This window comes from Amblyomma maculatum, chromosome 10 (genome assembly GCF_055883805.1).
Source record: "Amblyomma maculatum isolate TAMU_Amacu chromosome 10, ASM5588380v1, whole genome shotgun sequence".
In the NCBI taxonomy this organism is placed as follows: domain Eukaryota; kingdom Metazoa; phylum Arthropoda; class Arachnida; order Ixodida; family Ixodidae; genus Amblyomma; species Amblyomma maculatum.
This window is the reverse complement of record NC_139353.1, coordinates 127,851,703-127,871,030: the sequence shown is the minus strand read 5'-3', so window position 1 is coordinate 127,871,030 and position 19,328 is coordinate 127,851,703. Positions and strand designations below refer to the sequence as shown.

The following is a 19,328-nucleotide window of genomic DNA, read 5'->3' as shown; positions in this document are numbered from 1 at the left end:
GAAAGCACTAGTTTAAAGATTTTATTGGAACTTGAACACATTTAAAAAACACACTGAGCTAACAAAAGAAAGAGTTGCGCTCAGAAACTGTGCATGTTTTGTGGCTTCATAATGAAGTTGCAAGCACCGCTCTTGGCACATGCATTGTTGTCATTTGTCACATCGTCGCTTCCTCGTCTCCATGGGCATGCAGCATCAAGTGTTACCACATCGTGCTCCTATAGGGTGCAAGCACACATTGGCTATAAACTCACAAGCACAGGTGACATCGAAACACATGAAAAAATTAAATAATTGACTAGTCGCCTGCAAAATAAAATTAAAGTTGAGGATTATGTTTGTCATCTGTGATGGAATGTGCTTATGGCCGTAACTACATTCTCGTGATTGTATTTGAGCATAATGCTTAAAATAATATAGGTCACCAAATTGTTGCTTGTATGTTTTATTTCAAGTATGCGTTTGGCATTATAACAGATGGACCACAAGGAATTCATCTAGAAATGGTAAAAAATAATTGAGCCGCTACTTCATGTTGTTCACCTTTAGCTACAGTGATTGTTTCATTTCTCGTGACTAAACACCGACTTCGTGTCACAGGCATCATTCAGTTAATGAAACCAAAGTAACATCAAGAAGAAATTCAATTATTTTGCAGTTGTAGGCAACTGACTCTTGGTGATCCATCCATCCATGTATTACAATATCTAACGCATCATCTGAAAGCAAACACTCGGCTAAAATTTGGTATCCATAGTCCTCACTGCAAGAGTGCGAAATTAGAATTCTGCTATTTGGAGTCATCTGCCTGCAGCTGCTCCCTGAGGACAGCCTGCTTCACCTTCTGCACATTTTCTTTTTCTTTTAAAATGCGAAGCCGCATTTTATGCAGCACCTTGCGCTTGTTCCTCTCATCAGCATGCTGTTCCCTCATGTTGCTCACTCTGTTCTGATGCTCCTCTGTGAGACACCGAAGCATTTCCCTGTGGTCAGTTTCTTTGTGCTTTTTTTCGCTCCTTATAGCATCAAAACGAGCCTCGAGCTCGGCGTCAAGCTTCTGCTGCAACAGCGCTAGCCTGCCTCCACGGGCACGCTGCACACTTGGTTCAGCTGCTGCCCTTTGGTTATGTGCAGATGCATCTGTTCCATGCACCGTTGTTTCAGGCCCTGTGGTTCCAGGCTCATCTGCTGCTCTATCTTCACTTTCCCTGGGTGGTGTACTTAGCTGTGCACCGTGTACTGCATAGCTGCCATATCACCTGAGCTGTGCTCCAGTGTTCGCTCTGCAAAAAGCAAAACGAAAAATACTTCCGACATGAAATCCACATATATGTTACATGAAATAAAGTAACTATGTGCAAGAGTTGCTGTTTTTGTCTGATGGACTTTCAGCATACTTCGAAATGAAAAATAAAATACAGCAATAATGAGACCTGGCAACGGTTAAAGTACATATAGGTTAGCAGCAGCGGCTGCTTTTGAAACATACGCAGCGCAGATCAGCAGTCAGTAATCGTGCAAGTCCCAACCCAGTTGCAGAACAGAACGGTATGCATATTTTTTTTTTGCACATTACCTACAGCTCCTGTTTGGCAATACAGTATGGGGGTACAGTCAAGATAATCATTATGGTATAGTGGCACAAAAACAAAATATAACGCATCTTATGTTAATGCAAACAAATACAAGCATAGATACTGCAGCAGTGAGGCAAACGATTCATTAGATTTTGTGGAAACGACTTCCTGGGACAACTTGTACCATTAATTTATTTTTGGAAACAAAAATGAATTCCACCATTTGCATGCCGAACTTGATTGCTATACAGTTATCGCTACGTTCATGATTTCAACAGTAGCGAGAATTTTGCATGCGCCTTGCAATATTTTAAGAGAACGCACTCTCGCGCGAGCAGCCTACTTCGTTCCACAGCGTATCTGACAAATGAAGTTTACGTTCCCTGATAAAAACAGCCTACACGACTTACCCCATCTTATGCCACACGGCAAGTCTTCTAATTAAAAAAAAAAATTACGCACCTTCGTCACTGTCATCTGGTGCGCTGTCGCGCAGCATGCCGTCCAGTATTTCGGCAACGGATGCCGATGGTCCAGTTTCCAGCGGGCGGTCGCTGTCGTAAGAGTTAGGTATGCGCACGGCAAGGTGCGGTACAGCTGCTTCAACTTGCGCCAGCTGATCGTCCATAGGTGGTGGGGGTGGCCCGCCTCCTGAAATGTATGCATATAGTACATGCATAAAACAGGCCTAGTAGTTGCGGCTACGCGGAAGAGGCGAAAAACGTACTGTAGTACGTATGTAGTACATACCTGTCGCCATGACGTCTCGTATTTGCTTCGCTTTCTCTCGCTTCCACCGCTGTTTCTTGTTATCCTACAACTTTTTTAACTGCTTCGGCTCTCGAGGGCGTACGAAGGGCCTACTGTTGAACTCTTCGCAAAGTCTCTCCCACGCTTTGCTTTTCGCGCTGAGCGAAACAGAGTCCGTACGCTTGTTTTCGATCACAGAGCTGCTCTGTCGGATGAGCTCCGTCAACAGGTTCTTCTCTTTCTCTGTAAAGTATGCTTTGCCAGGCATGGTCGTCTCCTTCGGTGGTGAGTTCAGGTAGTGATCCAAAAAAACAACGCTGAAGCGGCGTGGCGGCGTGCACAGGTCGTGTACTTGCAGCGCAAAGAGTTGACATCGGCTCGACTCATCAGTGTTGATAGACGGCCGCCAGCTGGCGGTCGCCTTTAGCAATGTTTCAGGTTTAGTAAACGAAATCGAAAGAAAACGGCGACACGCCTGTATGTCAGTAATTAAATGAAAAACTGTGCAACAAAGTGTATTTTTATTATTGAATAAAAGCGTTCGAGTAAAGCTTCTGGCGCTACCCTCAAACGCAGACGCGTGGCATGCGTTCCTTACTTGAGGAGGCGTGAGGGGTGCTTTCAGAGTACGCTGACTTCCTAGATCAAAAACATGCGGAAAGGAGGCCTCGCATAAGGTTAGGAATAGGCCGACGGAAAGGAAGCTTTCAGAGTTTGGCGGTTAGTTCCTATTGATGAAGGAGAGCGGTCTCAGTAGATCGACCTGACCGGACATCATATTGCGATGATACAATAATACAATTAGCATCAAAGAAACTATTGAGTCTTATAAATACTATTTTCTCCAGAGGTTTTGAAAATATTGGTAATATTCAGATAGGCGTATGATTTCCTAAGTTATCTTTTTCTCCGCTTTTGTACGATACTGTCACTTCAGCATTCTCGAGTTTCTCAGGAAATACACCGGTATACAAAACTTGGTCATAAATATTGGTTAGGTATGAAGCAATCAGATCAATCACAAAGCTAACCAGCTGCATTCTTATTCTGTCTATATCCTCGCATTTGCTTTTTTTTTTCAGAGCACAGAATAAATTGAAGACTTTGCACACGTCAGTAGATTTTAAAAATACGGAATTTCCCACCGGGGCAGATAAATACTGCAGGGCGTCAGAAATATGAGGGCTCGAAAATAATGATAAAAATAATCTAATTAAATTTTTCTGCAAGAGCGTTTTCCTCGATTTGTTGTCCATCTATATTTATTTGCAAACTTCCTGTCTGATACCTGGAAGGCAGAACTTATCTAAGTTTCTTCCAAGCTTGTTTGGAATCCGTAATTCTATCCAACAGATGTGCATAATATTCGCGCTTTGCCTTTCTCAAACACTTGTTTAATAAAGTCCGATACTTTTTAAAATCTTTTAGAACCTCTGGGTCACGACTTGCAAGGAAATTGTGATACAACGTTGTTTCCTTCTGTATCATTTTTAGCAATTTAGTTGTCATCCAAGGCTATCGCGCATGTTAGGTTTCCTTACTACTTTGTATGGACAATGTTTTTTCTATATTGAACAAAACAGGGAAATAAAATGGTCATATGCCTAATTGGGCAAAGAATAACGAAGCAAGTCATCCCAGTGTGTGATGGCTGTATCATTTCGAAGCAGCTTATGTGAATTTTCTGTAATATCCTAAACAATAAAAGTTTGCTTGTAATTATTTGTGGGCATACGTTTTGAATCGGCAACGAGAAATTTAGGTAAATGGTCACTAATTGCTGCTGTTACAGTACCACTTAGTACATCATTATCGGGAATATTTGTAATAAATAGGTCAATCGCCATTGCACTATTCGCAGTAATGCGTGTGGGGATTTTTACAACGTTGTAAAAGTAATGTGAATCAAGGATCATTAAAGTTTCTTTTTGTTTCGCATTGCAAAAACGTATGTCGATGTGAAAGTCCCACCAAGAACCATTTTGTATTTACGCTCATTTGCAATGAAAAAGCACCAAATCTAAGTAAGCGAAGAACTGGTTTATGTCACCCTCAGGTGGCTTCTACATCACAGAGAACAAAGTTACCACTTTTTATACAAATACCTTCCTAATGATCGGTAGTCAGTGATAAGTCATTAATATATGCCTAGCTATTTCCACACTTACAATCTAAACAAACACCACCACCGCATTTACATTGCCGATTCAGAATTACTGGGCTGCAACGATGAAGATGAATAACATTACTGGCGTCACTGCACCATGTCTCGCACATCATGATGACCATGAAATGAAACTGAAATTGTTCTAGGAGGGCACAAAATTCATCGCTCTTATTTCAAACTGACTGCATATTCAGGTGCAAGAAAGTAAGGGCTGATGCATATCATTCTTCGATGAGCGAAAACAAGTCACCTGGCATCACACATTGCTTAAACATAACGCACAAACAGCCAAGTCAGAACTGGCACGGACCGAGGGAATCCAACTGTCTAATTAAAACAAAGCATTGCGACGGCCGTTGATCGGTGATTGACGCAATGTGATTTCTGCCCAGTGGTCTAAATGTCAACGTGCAATTAAAAAAACGCGGGTGCCCTATTAGAGACGGAAAGTGTGTTGCATAAAGCTTTCTCCCATAGCCAGGCTCATATGTCTGGCGAAGGCCCGTAAATGCCAAGCCACAGGATGGCTGGCGCGCAACTACAACACGGGTGAGCAGGCACCCGAGAGCCCTCCGCGGAAGTGGAGAGGACTCAGTTGCGGCCTAACAAAGAGGGACAGGTCAAGGTCAGCCTGGTGGCAGTAATTTCTCATCGAGCAAACTAAGGCAGTTTTTCGATGATGGGTGGATTAACTTTTGGTTGGTTACTGGGAGGGGCTGCGTCCTCCTGTAACCGAGCGGGGTGCAACCATTGGCGATGAAACCTTGAGGAATAAGGCTTGGAGCAATGGCGCGCTCCTGTAATCGAGAGAGGCCACGCTGGTGAATGCTCAGACGGCCGACTGGAGCCTCGGAGACTGGCACCATCTGAGGAAGTACATTCCACTAAAGTGGGATAGATTCTCGGGCTTATGAACCGCTACGGTGAGGCCCATCGAAAATGACAGCCTTTAACGATGATGTACCCTATCAAGAAACGGGACTAGGCATAAGGCTGGGGAGCTCCCGACTCCCTGTGATGCAAGAATGGTAGCCGCTGGAGTTGGAGATGACCACTTCTCGTAGCGGCAAATAAGTCTGTTCACCCGCCGGTGCAGTCCAGGGATTACTGTGCCGGCTAAGTCCTTATGTAAGGACGCCGCTGGGGAATACCCGGTGACTAAAGTCAGGGTAGGGGTAGGGGCAACCCTGTGTGACCCAGCAGCGAGGATCCTTGGAGGCGCTGTTAGAGACTGTCTTCACTCCTCCTCTGGTGAAAACCATGGCCTGCTGAGGCCTGCGGGCGTCTCAGTAGGCTAAGAGAGTGAAGACGAAGCGAAAGCAGAACTGGTGCAAGCACCCTTTGAGGATCTGTCAGTAGTACCGCTGTGAGGCCATGGGGGTGAGGGATGAAGCCTCCACTTGCGCTTCCGGCATGTAGGCGCAGGCCCTAAAGAGTTTAGCAATGGGGCCGGCGTCCGAACCAAGACGCTTACCAAACGTAGGTAGAATCGGGCTCTCGCGTGGAGCGCAGCAGGAAGAGAGTTACCGAAGTCGGGGACTCGAAAGAGTATGGCAGGGATGCACGTCATGGAAGTGCACCACAGGTGTTCCGATCCCATCTGCCCGAGCACGTGGGTGCGACTCACAACACGACCAACATGGTGGCAGTAGTAGACAGGTCCGCCACGCGCGATGGGAGAGCTGACCGGATTCGCTGTTTTGCAGCTCGACGATGACCAGACGTAAACTAGTACAAGAGCGGTCCCTGGCGTGGGTGTGCGTCATTTTCGGGACTTAGCTCTTAGGAAGGGATTCGGCCTGGGTGATTCCATGTAAGCCCGAGGGATACTGTTTGGCGAGCTAAAATCTTCTAGGAGATCGTGGTCGCGCTACCTCCACGTGGTGATTCCTGGGCCTGACAAGTTGTCTGCCTTGATCAGGGAGCGCTAAGAGCCGACCTTTCGGGTGTGGTCAAGCCAAAAACATTTCGAAACCTTCTTCTTCCTGTGAAACTCTTTTAGGCGTTCGGCCAAGGCCGAAGGCGACCTCACACACAGTGCAACGCGCCGCTTTCTTTTGTGTCTGCAGCTGCGGCTGCGTGGCCTTCGGCCCACTGAATCTTGGAGTGGGGGGAAATAGAGGTGTAGGCATTATTTGGCAGTGGTTCTTCCACCTGGCCATTTCGCCTTAGCAGATCGAGGCTATAACTCCCCTCGCGCTATAAACGCATTTGTGTGTGGGCCTGCTGCTCTGAGCTCTGCTCTATTAGCATTGAACGCACTGCCGGTCTCGTTGTAGCCTGGGCTTCAGTCTGAAGCAAAGCCTCTGGGACGCCAGTAGAGGAAGGCTTGCCTCCAAGTCTTCGCTGTAGGCCCGGGCTCCGAGCCCAAAGCAGCGCCCTTGGTGCAATAGGGAGATTCTCTCGATGGGTTCGCTGGCTGGCCCGGGAACTTTCCCATAACAGCGCCTTCGCGGTGTACGGAATTGGGAGCTCGCTCCGTTTGTGTTGGGTTCGCTGGTTGGCCCGGGTGCTTCGCCCGCAACAGCGCCCTCGGTTTACCGAGGTGGGAGCTCGCTCCGTTGGCGTCACACTTGGCACATGATATGCAGCAGAAAAAGAGCTCAGGCGGCGCGCCTAAGAGCCGAGGGGAGGTGCGTCTTTCAATATGTGACTGTATAGTGCAAATTATTCATGCTACTTTTTATTCTGTCGCAGGGGAACCGGCAGTGGCGAGCTGCCCGGGCTGTCTGGCCGGGTCGTCGCTCTACTTGGGGCAGCCAGCGCGACTGACTTGGGGCCCATAATACTTTTCCCGAGGACCCGCCAAGAGGTGGGTACACATTGCCATTTATAAACTGTGGCCACGTTGTAGGCAGTTGAACAAATTCCTTAATGCAAGTAATGAACAGATCTATAATGAGCGCCCTGCGCTCTGTCACTGTGTCCAAGGATGGCCCGCTAGAGCAAAGTGGCCCGTCACAGCAGCCCCGACCAGCAGGAGCAGCAGTTCCTTGGCCAAGCGGCGTTCAAACGGAAGTGAGCTCGGCAGCGGGTAGGTAGACCATTTAACCAGGCGATTTGTGTGTCTTAAAACTTGTACACTTTGTTATGTTCATTTATGGTTTTATCTGGAAGGTGAAGGAATGCTCCCTGAAAATGCAGCCTGTACTTGTGTACGACCCCTTTTCTTGCCAAATAATAGCCGTGATGGTTCTCTACATTGTCTCTCATGTCCTATGAAATAATTTCACCCAGAGGACACCCTGACGAGCCCCTCCGTAGGAAGCCCCTTTAGTGAGGAGCTGCAGAAGGAGCTGCAGGCGAGTGCCAGCGGCACGACCCGTGAGTGTGCATTCGATTGCCTATGCTCCGCCTAACCCTTTTTTGCAAGGTGCAAAAAGAATAGAAAAACATGTCAAAGAGGGACATTATAGTGACAAGCAGTTTACACTGGCCATGAAACTACTCATCCCTGGCATTTGCACCGTTTTCCAGTTTTTTCTCTTGAGTAGGGTTAGTGTTGTGTCCAACTGGATCAATGAATTGCCACAATGAACGTTCTAGAAGAATTGTACTATTGTTTCGTCACCTATTGTGTCTGTGTGTTGCTACTGTCCCTACGCACTTCACTAATGATTTTGCAACAAAGTCTGCTGATTGCATTATGTGATAAGTGCACGTTCCTCTATGTTAGCTGAGGAGCAGCCTACCGTTGCGGCCCCTCCGCATCTGAGCCCTGCTGATGATGCTGAAATACTTGGCCACCTGCTGAGGGAAGCCGAGCAATCAGCTTCCCTCACGGAAGCCAGGACCCAGCAGGAGACAAACTGTCAGCGCAGGTGCTGGCCGCACTTCAGAAGGTCATCACTGAGAACAGGCAGGCACGTACAGACAGTGCTCACCAATAATTGATATAGTAGGGCATTGCATATGAAATGTTCATGGGCTTCTATTGGTTGTCTAGCATACTACACCTCCAATCCAACAAACCAGATCAAATTGGCCGAGATATCAAGGCTAATCAATAAGCGCAAGGTGGCCGATATAAGGAAGTTTAACATGGAGAAAATTGAGCATGCTGTAAAGAACGGGGGAAGCCTTAAAGTGGTAAAGAAGAAATTGGGCATAGGCAAAATCCATATGTATGCGATAAGGGACAAGGCGGGCAACGTCATCACTAATATGGACAAGATAGTCAAAGTAGCCGAGGAGTTCTATACAGATCTCTACAGTAGCCAAAGTAGTCAGGACCGTAATGAGATTGGCGGTAGGGAAAAGCAGTCAGACGTTCCACCAGTGACGAAGGACGAGGTCAAGAAAGCACTAGAAACTATGAACAGGGGGCAATCAGCTGGAGAGGATCAGATAACTACAGATTTGCTGAAGGACGGGGGGGGATATCGTCCTAGAAAAACTGGCCACCCTGTATACGCAGTGCCTGGGGTCATCGACGGTACCGGAAGCATGGAAGAATGCAAACATTATCCTCATTCACAAGAAAGGGGACTCTAAGGACCTAAAAATTACAGACCAATCAGCTTACTGTCTGTTACGTATAAGGTATTTACTAAGGTAATCGCTAATAGAATCAGGACAACCTTAGACTGCAATCAAGCAAAGGATCAAGCAGGGTTTCGGAAACGGTACTCTACTATCGATGATATCCATACCATGAATCAGGTGATAGAAAAATGCTCGGAATATAACCAGCCCTTATACATAGCATTCATTGATTACGAAAAAGCATTTGACTCAGTTGAAACCTCGGCGGTTATGCAGGCATTGCGAAATCAGGGGGTAGATGAGCCGTACGTGAAAGTGCTGGAAGATATATATGGTGGCTGCACAGCAACCATAGTTCTGCATAAAGAAAGTAACAAAATTCCCATAAAGAAAGGTGTTAGGCAAGGAGACACAATCTCCCCAGTAATATTCACAGCTTGTTTAGAGGAAGTATTCAGAAACTTGGAATGGGAGCAGTTAGCGATAAATGTAGATGGAGAATACCTCAGTAATCTGTGATTTGCTGATGACATTGCCTTGCTAAGCAACTCGGGGGAATGAACTGCAAATAATGATTGATGACCTAGACAGAAAAAGTAGAAAGGTAGGCTTGAAAATCAATATGCAGAAGACTAAGGTAATGTTCAACAGCCTCGGGAAGGAACAGCTGTTTACATTAGGTAGCGAAATACTGGAAGTAGTAGGCGAATATGTCTACTTAGGACAGGTAGTAACCGCAGATCCGGACCATGAAAAGGAAATAACAAGAAGAATAAGATTGGGATGGAGCGCATTTGGCAAGCACTCGCAGATTATGACTAGCAGCTTACCGGTATCGCTCAAGAGGAAAGTATACAACAGTTGCATCTTGCCTGTACTCACCTATGGGGCTGAAACGTGGAGGCTAACCAAGAGAGTTCTACTTAAGTTGAGGACAACCCAGAGGGCTATGGAACGAAAAATGGTAGGGGTAACATTAAGAGATAGAAAGCGTGCAGAGTGGGTCACAGAAATAACTCAAGTTACCGACATTCTGGTAGAAGTTAAGAAGAAGAAATGGACATAGGCAGGACATGTAGTGCGAAGAGAGGGTAACCGATGGTCGCTGAGGGTAACAAACTGGATTCCAAGGGAAGGAAAGCTAGCAGGGGGCGGCAGAAAGTTAGGTGGGCGGATGAGATTAAGAAGTTCGCAGGGGTCAAGTGGATGCAGCTAGCACAGAACCGGGTTAATTGGAGAAGTATGGGAGAGGCCTTCGTCCTGCAGTGGGTATAATCAGGCTGATGATGATGATACTACACCTCTGTACAACAGTATCTTGTGAGAAGTGATCCCAGTACACCTCAGTGTCTCAAAGCAAGCATTGTCCTACTTGAAGGCAGTTGTAAACCTACGCGCAAGAAAGTGTGTTTGCAAGCAGGCATGACTTGTGAAGTACCATTTACTGCTTGTCCTATTCGCAACTTTCACGACCTATAGGGGGCGCCACCGCAATTCCAATATGGCTGCGAAATGACGATCGGGTGCGAGGCGCGGCGTGGCGACAGCTAAGGTGGGAGGAGTCGCTTTGTCTGCTGTGATAAGTGCGTCGTTTACGGACATGGCTTTCCCATTTGTGAACTCGTTATCGTTAGGGTGTATAATAGCCCACATTGGGAGCGCAGAAACTAGACTGCGCTGCCTTGTTGAAGGTGAAGAGGTATTGAACGCCGGCCACGTTATCTGCTGCGGCATAAAAGCTTCTTCGGCCACGACAGTCCAAGGACTCTGTGTACAGACATCACATCCACGCCAGAAGCCGCACGAACTCTGGTTTCAATTGTGCACACAGAACACAATACAGGTAAGCGTGCATTTGTTTTCTTTTTACTATAACTGTCGAGTGTAATGTGCTCGCTGCCGCCGTTATGTGATCGCCGCGAAAAGTTGCGCGCTCGGCAGCAGAATAGCAGATTATCCCGAATCACGAACGCCTCTAACTAATGCCACGTTTGGTGGTGGAGTGCCTTCTTTTCGCTCTATTATAACACATGCCAAAAGTCGAGCTAGCAGAAATGTTGGTTGTTATGCACAACCGCCGTCATTGCGACTGTCCTCGTGTGCGGTGTGAGCACTTGCTGCACTCGAGCAAAAGCATGCGTACTGTTTCCGAGAAGTCACCTGTTGATCCCGCCGGTTCATGTGCTACATTTTGCATTACTGCCTAACTAACATATTCTACATTCGTTTGCTGCTGTCTGCGTATTCAACAACCAAGCGCGAGATTGCCATTTCTGCTCAGACTGCGTTGGCCCATTTCAGGAGGGGCAAATGCGAAAACGCATATTTGCTGCGCGATACGAGTGCAGCCAGTCAGTGTTGATGCAATCATAAGCCCTCTACTACGGCGTCTTATAAGACAAAGTTTCGGGACCAAAAAAAAAAACGCGTACAGAAACTGGTACATTCTGATGTACAGAATGCGTGCATCAGAGCCAGCATGCAAGTCATTCTGTTGTGACTACTGAACGCATTGTCAGATCATTTTTATTTTGAAGAAATCTGCCTGGATTTGTGTTGCTTGAATTCTGCTTGTAGAAATCCTGAGTGCATGTCCTCTACTATGCATGCTTCTGTGAAAGTAATCATTCTCAGACTGGCCACAGTGAATTAAATGCAGAACATGGTGCAGCCAGCACTCATGATGTACTCAATTGAAAGAAAAAAGACACTTTATTTTGGCAAATGGGCATGTGCAGAGACAATGGTCTAAATTTTCTGAAAACCTCCTTCGAGTAATGTACAAATGGATGATCATGTTTGTTCTTTCCAGGGTCACTGTACGTGCAAAGCAGGCAAGTCGACGAGATGCAAGCACATGATTGCTCTGCTCTTGTTTGTTCACAGGTAAAAGTACAAAACTCAGACTGTATGTTCATAGTGTAAAAGAACATGAAGTTATATTTAAACGCCTGTATGATGCTACAATGGAATAAAAATAATTTCAGTGACTGCAACATTCAAATTATGTCACTACTACAGTTCATTCCTCGAGTGCTCTGCTGTGCTTATATTATCTGCCATAGTTTTCATTCAGTCATAACTTTAAACTGAATATCTCAGTTTGTTAATGACAGCTTTTCTGAATACTAGCAAATTCAGCTGGCACTTCAAGATATGTGGATTATCATATATCATGCCATGGTTCAGCATTCATGTGTCTTGTGAAAAGGTATATAACTTGGAAGTAATTTTTCTTCACAGGACTGGCATCCAAAACCTGGAAACGCTCACAGGAACCGATGTGACAAGCGTGGGGCAAGCTCAAGGAGACGCCTTTGTATGGGCCGAAAAAGATAAAAGACCTCTGCCATGTGCGTTCACAGCCTAGATTGCGCTTGGAGGAAGCTAAGCTTCAAGATATTAGAAAGAAGCTTATTGCTGCTGCACCAAATAGCACTCTTGCCCTCCACCAGAAAGGCCGAGGCAACGTATTGAGAGATACTACGAGTCAAGAACAACAAAGTTTTTCATGTGAGGACTCTGGCTTGGAGCCAATGCTCTTGATGGAGCACTTGGCTTCAATTAAGAATGCTGAGGAATATGAGCGTTTGCTCTTCCACGGTGTTGCTTTTAAAGATGTCACAAAACTAACCATTTACAAAGCCACCATGGATGACCTGCCAAACAATGAGGTCACATATTACAAGAATTTTGTCACTGTGACCCTGAACGAAGCGCTTGATATTTGTACAAGTACAGCAATGCAAGATAATTCAAAATGGATGAGGGAGAGAATGCTGCGCATCACAGGAAGCAAATGCCACTCATTGTACAGATTTGTTCCTAGCGAGGAACGTGACTGGGACCAAAAGATTGCAACGATGTTATGCTCTAACTTCAAAGGTAACGACGCAACACGTTATGGAAAGGCTTGCGAAAAGCCAGCACTTGAAGAATATGCTCTGAAATCTAGCGGTACTGTAGCTACCTTAGGTTTAGTTATAAACCCTGTGCTACCATGGTAGGGGTACAGCCCGGATGGGGTTGTTTTCGTTAATGGCAAGCCAGAGATTCTATTGGAAGTAAAAAGTCCAGTGCTTGGAAAGGCCAGCAAAGCTGTTGACCTCATCAAGGAAAAGAAGGTTCCGTACATCATCAGCGGGAAAGAAAACCACTGCCTACGGCCAACGCATGCCTACTATTCACAAGTTCAGCTTGGACTATTCCTTTTAGGACTTGAGGAGGCTCATTTTATTGTTTACAGTAAGATAGTCATTAGTCATTCCTGTCAAAAAGGATGCTACATTCATTGATGGACTCATCAGACGACTCCAGTACTTGTACTTTGCCCACTATTTGCCCCACCTTGCAAAGCGCAGAGGGTAAAGACTCAGTGGTGTCACGAGGGGGGTGATGACAATGCTCAACTAAAATGCCTTAAACCCTATTCCATACACTTCACTGAAGTTTGGAGCATACCACATTGCCGAACAAAATATGGGTATCAGACGCTTCGATTTAGGACTCCCAAATTATTAAACAGTTTGCAGTTGTCTTTGGATTAACAGGTGCTTTAAAATGTATCACTATGTTATCTCTCAAGTTCAATTTCTCTTGTATTACTCCTATGTTTGATCAACCATGTGTGCATACAATTTTAATGCACCATTGTTCCTTGCTAATTTCTTCAACCATATTTCTAGATGCATTGTTGCGCCTGCGTATTTTCTCCATTTAGATAAATTTTGAGTGCTTATTGATCATGTTTCTGCTTTTCTACGATTTAGTTTGTTGCATAATTGCATAAGTATCTCCCAGTGCTTTTTCTTATATATATCGCGAATGTTTTTTGCAGTACCCATGAGATATGTAATTTGCTGTGTCAGTCGTCCCTCACTACTTTGCCGCAACATATTTGCTGTCACAGCCGCTTCACCAAGAGTGCATAGCCCAAGTCAAACCTTTAATCTGGCTTTTTGGCTACTTATCCCTTTCAGCACTGTAATGTTTGAAAAATATTGAATAAATAAAATGAAAAGTTAACTGTGTAGAAGGCTTTCACCTATGCATGTGGCGTGTTAAAGGCTCTGCTTGGGATCCAACTACAGCGCGTGGTCTCATACTGGGCAATCAGCTGTCTTAAAGTGCTTGCTCAGTGAATTTCCTCTCAACCTACCCATGCTAGTGTTTCTGCATTTTTTGGAAATATGTTCTTTTGATATGATGTTTTGCTGAATTATCAGTCGTTGGGCACAATCGCTGCGTCTAAGATTCAATAAGAAAAGAAATGCCACTTCACTCACACTGCGTTGTTGGATGCAGAGCGACCTTGACTTCAAAGCAAATCATAAGGACAGACAAGGTAGAAAGGAAGTTGCGATCATGTGCTTCGAAGGCGAAGATGAGGGGGGGGGGGGGGGGCTATGCCTTCACATGGGGTGCGGATGACCCTAGCGACACCACTGTATAGACCACATGTTTCAAAGAAAGCCATATTCCTTTTTCTGTTCTCTTCTTAATTGCATACCTTGCGTTAAAACAGACGTAACTAGGAATATTTAAGTACCCTAAGGACCTTCCCCATTACACATTTGATATGGGGGTGAGTGGATAATAATTTTCAAACAAAACAATATGCTTACATAAATGCATAAGGATCCATGGTACAACAATGCAATTAAATGAAAAGATGAAAAAAAGCAAGCACATTATCAAACTGACACAATATTATACATGATGGGCATGGAGCTACAGTGCAAAACATGTAGTTAGCAATAGGAATATACCACACATTACAAGCAGCAAGTTCAAACACACTACAATGCTGGGTTAGATTCAAGAAATGCTAGTATGTTGCTAGCAAGTATGTTGGGTGTACTGCTAAGCCTAGAGACTGTATTGGGTTGACTGCTCCCCACGTCTGTTTAAGCGGGTAATAGTACTGTTCTCAACTATAGTGGCTCCTGTTCAGCCCCACGAAACCAAAGTCAAGCCAGCCAGGCATGAAAGGTGCAACACAGCCCAAAGGTTTTTTGCGCATGACAAAGATGTCTGCTGATTTAATGTGTGCTTTGTTCAACCGAGGCAAAAAAGAATAATCCAAGAAGTAAACATTGATAAATATCAGCTATATTAAAAAAAAGTGACAAGTCATATTTGGCTACAACTTTATTGGCCTTATGTGCTTAGGCATACTGTTAGACACCGTTCAAACAGCTGTGCACCAAATTCTGCACTCTGGGATGTATAGAATACATGTTTAATTTCGCATAGTTGTCTACCAACATGCATTTGTGTGCTATGTTTAAAAAGCAAATACGAAGGGTGCCAACTTGGTCCACTGACATAAAGCTGAAGTGCGACATATGCAGTAAAAGAAGTACATTAAATAATACAGTATCTAACTTCTCAGTGGGCACCTTCACCGAGAGGGACATATGTCGTCAGTTCGAATGTCGGTCGCAAATTGCCCTCCAACTTGACTGGAAGATGGATGCTAAATGGGAAACAGATTGATATGACACCAACGCTGCACAAAGAACAGCTGCAGTACAATTTTGATACAAAATCACCTGCACATTTTCTCCGTTTTTTTTCTATTCTGGCTATGGCGGTGGCTTTTCGACTGAACGGACTGTATAAGCTTCATGTAGAAATGGACTTATACACGTGTAGCAAATGTGTATGTATTAGGATACCAACACTTTGTAGTGATTTGAAGTTAAGATTCACAGTGATGTCTCTAAAAAATCAAGGATTACGCAGTCTGGAATCTCTTTTCTGCCAGTATTGGTGCAGACATATTAACAATACCAGTAATTACAATCATTGCTTCATCAGCAACAGCCAGCATCTCCCAAGGCATGGGACCTTTCAATACTCTAAAAAGCTTTAAGCGCTGTATGGCACGCTCAACATGAACTCTCGTCCTTGCTATCTGCACTGTCTTGGCAGCATCTTCTGCAGAAAACTGAGCCTGGTTACGGAGAAAAGGTGGCTGAATGACGCCAATGCCCAATGCAGAACATTTGTCCTCAATATTGAATCCTTTATCTACCATTATGTCATCTTTAAATGGCTCTAGTTTTCCAAGAATATCGGAGTCTTCGACACAGGCTTTATTAGAGGCACGTCCCCCAAAAGCGTCGCCTACAAAGGAGATTAGGCCACCTGGAGACACACCTATCATTACTTTCAATGTGTTTTTGCCTTTGTAATGAGAGTATGTAAGGATTCGGCACGAGGCACAATGTGATTTTTCTATTTCCACCTCTGTGCAGTCTAGCACTATTCTTACATCTTTATAAGCAGCAAAACAATGCAGCTCATTCTCACTAATTTCTTCCTTGCTTGGCCATGGAATGGCCGCCTCAAGCACAGTAGCCATGGTGCGCAACGTCCCGTAGAAATACCTATGCACAGTGGCCTCCGAAGTACCTAACAAAACTGCAAGGCATTTAAAAGACAAAAAAGTCTTCAGCCGCACCAGAACGAGTATAAGTCTCTCCAGCACACTTTTCTCAGTTTGCATAGTGTCTTCTTTAGCAACTTGTTCAGATATGGTGAGTAGAAGGTGAAAGCGCTCTACACCTGTAAACGCCCTTACAGCACTGTCTGTCAAAAAGAGATCAAGAAAACCTTTTTTCATTGGAACAGAACTGGTGTCTACTTGGACACCTGTGTAACGTAGCCCAGTAGAGTTTTGGTTGAGCAGCAGCAGTGCTTGAACAGCCACATTTTCCAGCCCTGCAAGTTCAGTACGTCCTGCATCCAGGCAGACGAGACTCTCAGCTGTATGCTGCACAGCTAAGAGATCCACTGTTCCTGTTTGAACACTGTTTCTAGCCTCTGATGCATCCTGCATGAAAAGGGAAGCTAATCGTAAATGCTTGTTTCATGCATGCTGCACAGAACCAAATTTCCCTGAAAGTTTACACTACAGTAATAATAGTCCACACCAGATGCAAGTAACTTAATATGGCACAAACATCTGGCAGTACATGAAAGTCTGCCTAATCTAATTCTAACCTACATCTATGTCTCGCTTATGCAGGTTGTTTGCAGCTTGATTTGTTAAGCTGCTCACACAGTTCATCAACCAGTTAGCTATCACCTTCACTAACAGTCAGTAACAAGACAACTTATACTTACACATGCTGCACTGGTGTCTGTGCAATCCTGGGATGTTGCCACTGATGACATTGGCATGCAGCAAGAGCCACTTCCACTCGGTGGTTTGGTGCCAATGCCTGCAAATTCATTCAGTTGAGCAACAACTTGTAACAAAAGGGAACTCACCGTTTTTTATCTAGCTAAACAAACGCACCTGGTAAGTAAAGAATGAGGCATTTTAGATTGAAGCAAAAGGTATACATTTCAGGCATAGGTTGGCACACAATGCAAGGGGCATCTCCTTGTAGAAGCACTCACTTTTTGCTGCAGCTCTCCCAGAGGCTCGTAGTGCTCGTTCATGCGATGCCTGTTTTGCCCCTTCATTGTCGCGGTCATGAGTCCGTACGGACAGGCGTCTCGAAGGGATGGCAGTCTTCTTGAGACGCCTTTTGGAGGGAGTTCCATGTGTCTGGTTATCAGAGATAAAGAAATGGCTAAACGCGCGCACTCTAATTACGCTAGCAGACCATGCACACTTTTGTTGGCATGAATATCGAGAGGCAAAAGCATGCTAGGATAACGCTCCCTAGGAGCAGAATGTCTGGGCCGTTTCGCATGTCTTTTTTTTTTAAGACATGCTCAAGTACAAAAACCGCGATGTATAATTTAAAGCTCAGCAGAAATGGAGCCAATTAAAAACGCAGTTGTCCGTATCCAATTCTATTTCAGTGAAACAACCTGTCTGTCTTCTGCATACACAGCGCCTGCTTAGTGTTCATATTTGCTGGCAAATTTTAAAACGAAGCAAAAATAAAAAGTACATTTAAACAAATCTTCAAACGCATGCAAGTGATACGCTGCAGCAAACACGCTATTAACGTTCGTACATTGTTACTCAGGTACGGTCTCCGTTTAGGAAGGCCGCAAACGTTGCAAAATGCATGCTTACCTATGGCGCCCCAGAAGAAATCTTCCGGCGCGAAATGTTGGCTGCAGACTGTCATGCAGACTGTCATGGCTTGCGTGACGGTTTTTCCAATCCGAAGCTTAGCTGCCCACGTTTTCTTCATGCGCACGTCCGAAGGAAACGCGTGGAGGCTTACCTCGCCCCTCACAGTGCGATTCGTGCACTGGGACACCGAGCACATCCTATTGCTTTTGTATTTAAGTTTGCCCATTTTGGCGCACTGCTGTCGGCAAGAATTCAAAGCATGCAGGCGTACACATGGGACGAAGAACGCGGGAATTGCACCACGCGACGAGCCCTTGCTGCACGAACGCCGCGTCTGCCAGCGATTTGATCATCGGTTTATCGTTTCGAGCGTTCACCGCACGGCGGCGGCACCGTCTGTGAAAGTTGCGAATTCTGAGGCTTTGAACTGTTAGGATTATGAGTAAATAGAGAAGAGCTCTGTACTCTGTTACTCTGAGATGACAATGCCTTGCTAAGCATATCAGTGAATTCATTGCAATGGGTGAATATTGACCTAGGCAGGGAAAGCAAAATGTCCGTAATTTGTATTATGCAGAAGACTAAGGAATAGATAATAACATCATTATGGATCTAAAATTAACGATGAGTAGCGAGGTTGTGGAAATTATAAAAAAAAAATAAATGTTTTTTGAAACAGGTAGTGACCACAAATCTGTATCACGGAAGGGAATTGCATACAATTGTATATTGCAACGAACCGCATTCGGCTTGCACTATGATGTCATGAATCGTTGGTTGCTAGTATAGCTCAAGGATGATATCGGCGTAAACCTAAGGGAGAGAAGCATGGACAATAACAAACAAGGATGTACTTAAATTAGGGACAGCATGGCTAGCAATGAAAAAGGACAACATATCTTTAAAGTTACAAGACCATAACCAGGGTCAGCGTTATATGGCCCGGGTGCTTCGCCCCCAACAGTGCCCTCAGTTTACCGAGGTGGGAGTTTGCTCCTCTCATAGTTGGCTGGTTGGCCCGGGTGCTTCTTTTGCCCGCAACAGCGCTTCTGATTCTTCATTGAGATCTCCTTCTTTTGGACTTGTCTGCTTTCCTGCTTCGACTTCTTTGTTCTGGTGTTTGTGTGCTTTTTTTTAGGGGGGGGGGGGATCTACAATAGATTCTCGGCCAAGCAATATTGTTATTTTTCGGAGTTTGTTTCCGTCTCGGGGAACGCTATATTCTGCCTTGTGGGACTCCCCGGAAAACGTGTGTGTTGCATTGCAGTTAAGGTGCAAGACAGTACAGTACCGGGATTTTTTT

At 45.1% G+C, this 19,328-nt stretch overlaps 1 protein-coding gene and 2 pseudogenes across 1 annotated transcript; 1 reads left to right on the top strand and 2 right to left on the bottom strand.

Moving 5' to 3' along the window:
- Positions 1 to 790: 790 nt before the first annotated feature.
- On the bottom strand, positions 791 to 2,595 carry LOC146177441 (uncharacterized; annotated as a pseudogene).
- A 3,458-nt stretch (positions 2,596 to 6,053) lies between these two features.
- Positions 6,054 to 13,596, top strand: LOC146177440 (uncharacterized; annotated as a pseudogene).
- A 1,034-nt stretch (positions 13,597 to 14,630) lies between these two features.
- Positions 14,631 to 17,457, bottom strand: LOC146177439 (uncharacterized). The gene is made up of 2 exons (XM_084581562.1): positions 17,392 to 17,457; positions 14,631 to 16,819 (listed from the first exon to the last, which is right to left on the bottom strand). The coding sequence occupies exons 1-2, from the start codon at positions 17,455 to 17,457 to the stop codon at positions 15,719 to 15,721; spliced, it is 1,167 nt and encodes a 388-aa protein (XP_084437688.1). The 3' UTR covers positions 14,631 to 15,718.
- Positions 17,458 to 19,328: the final 1,871 nt, after the last annotated feature.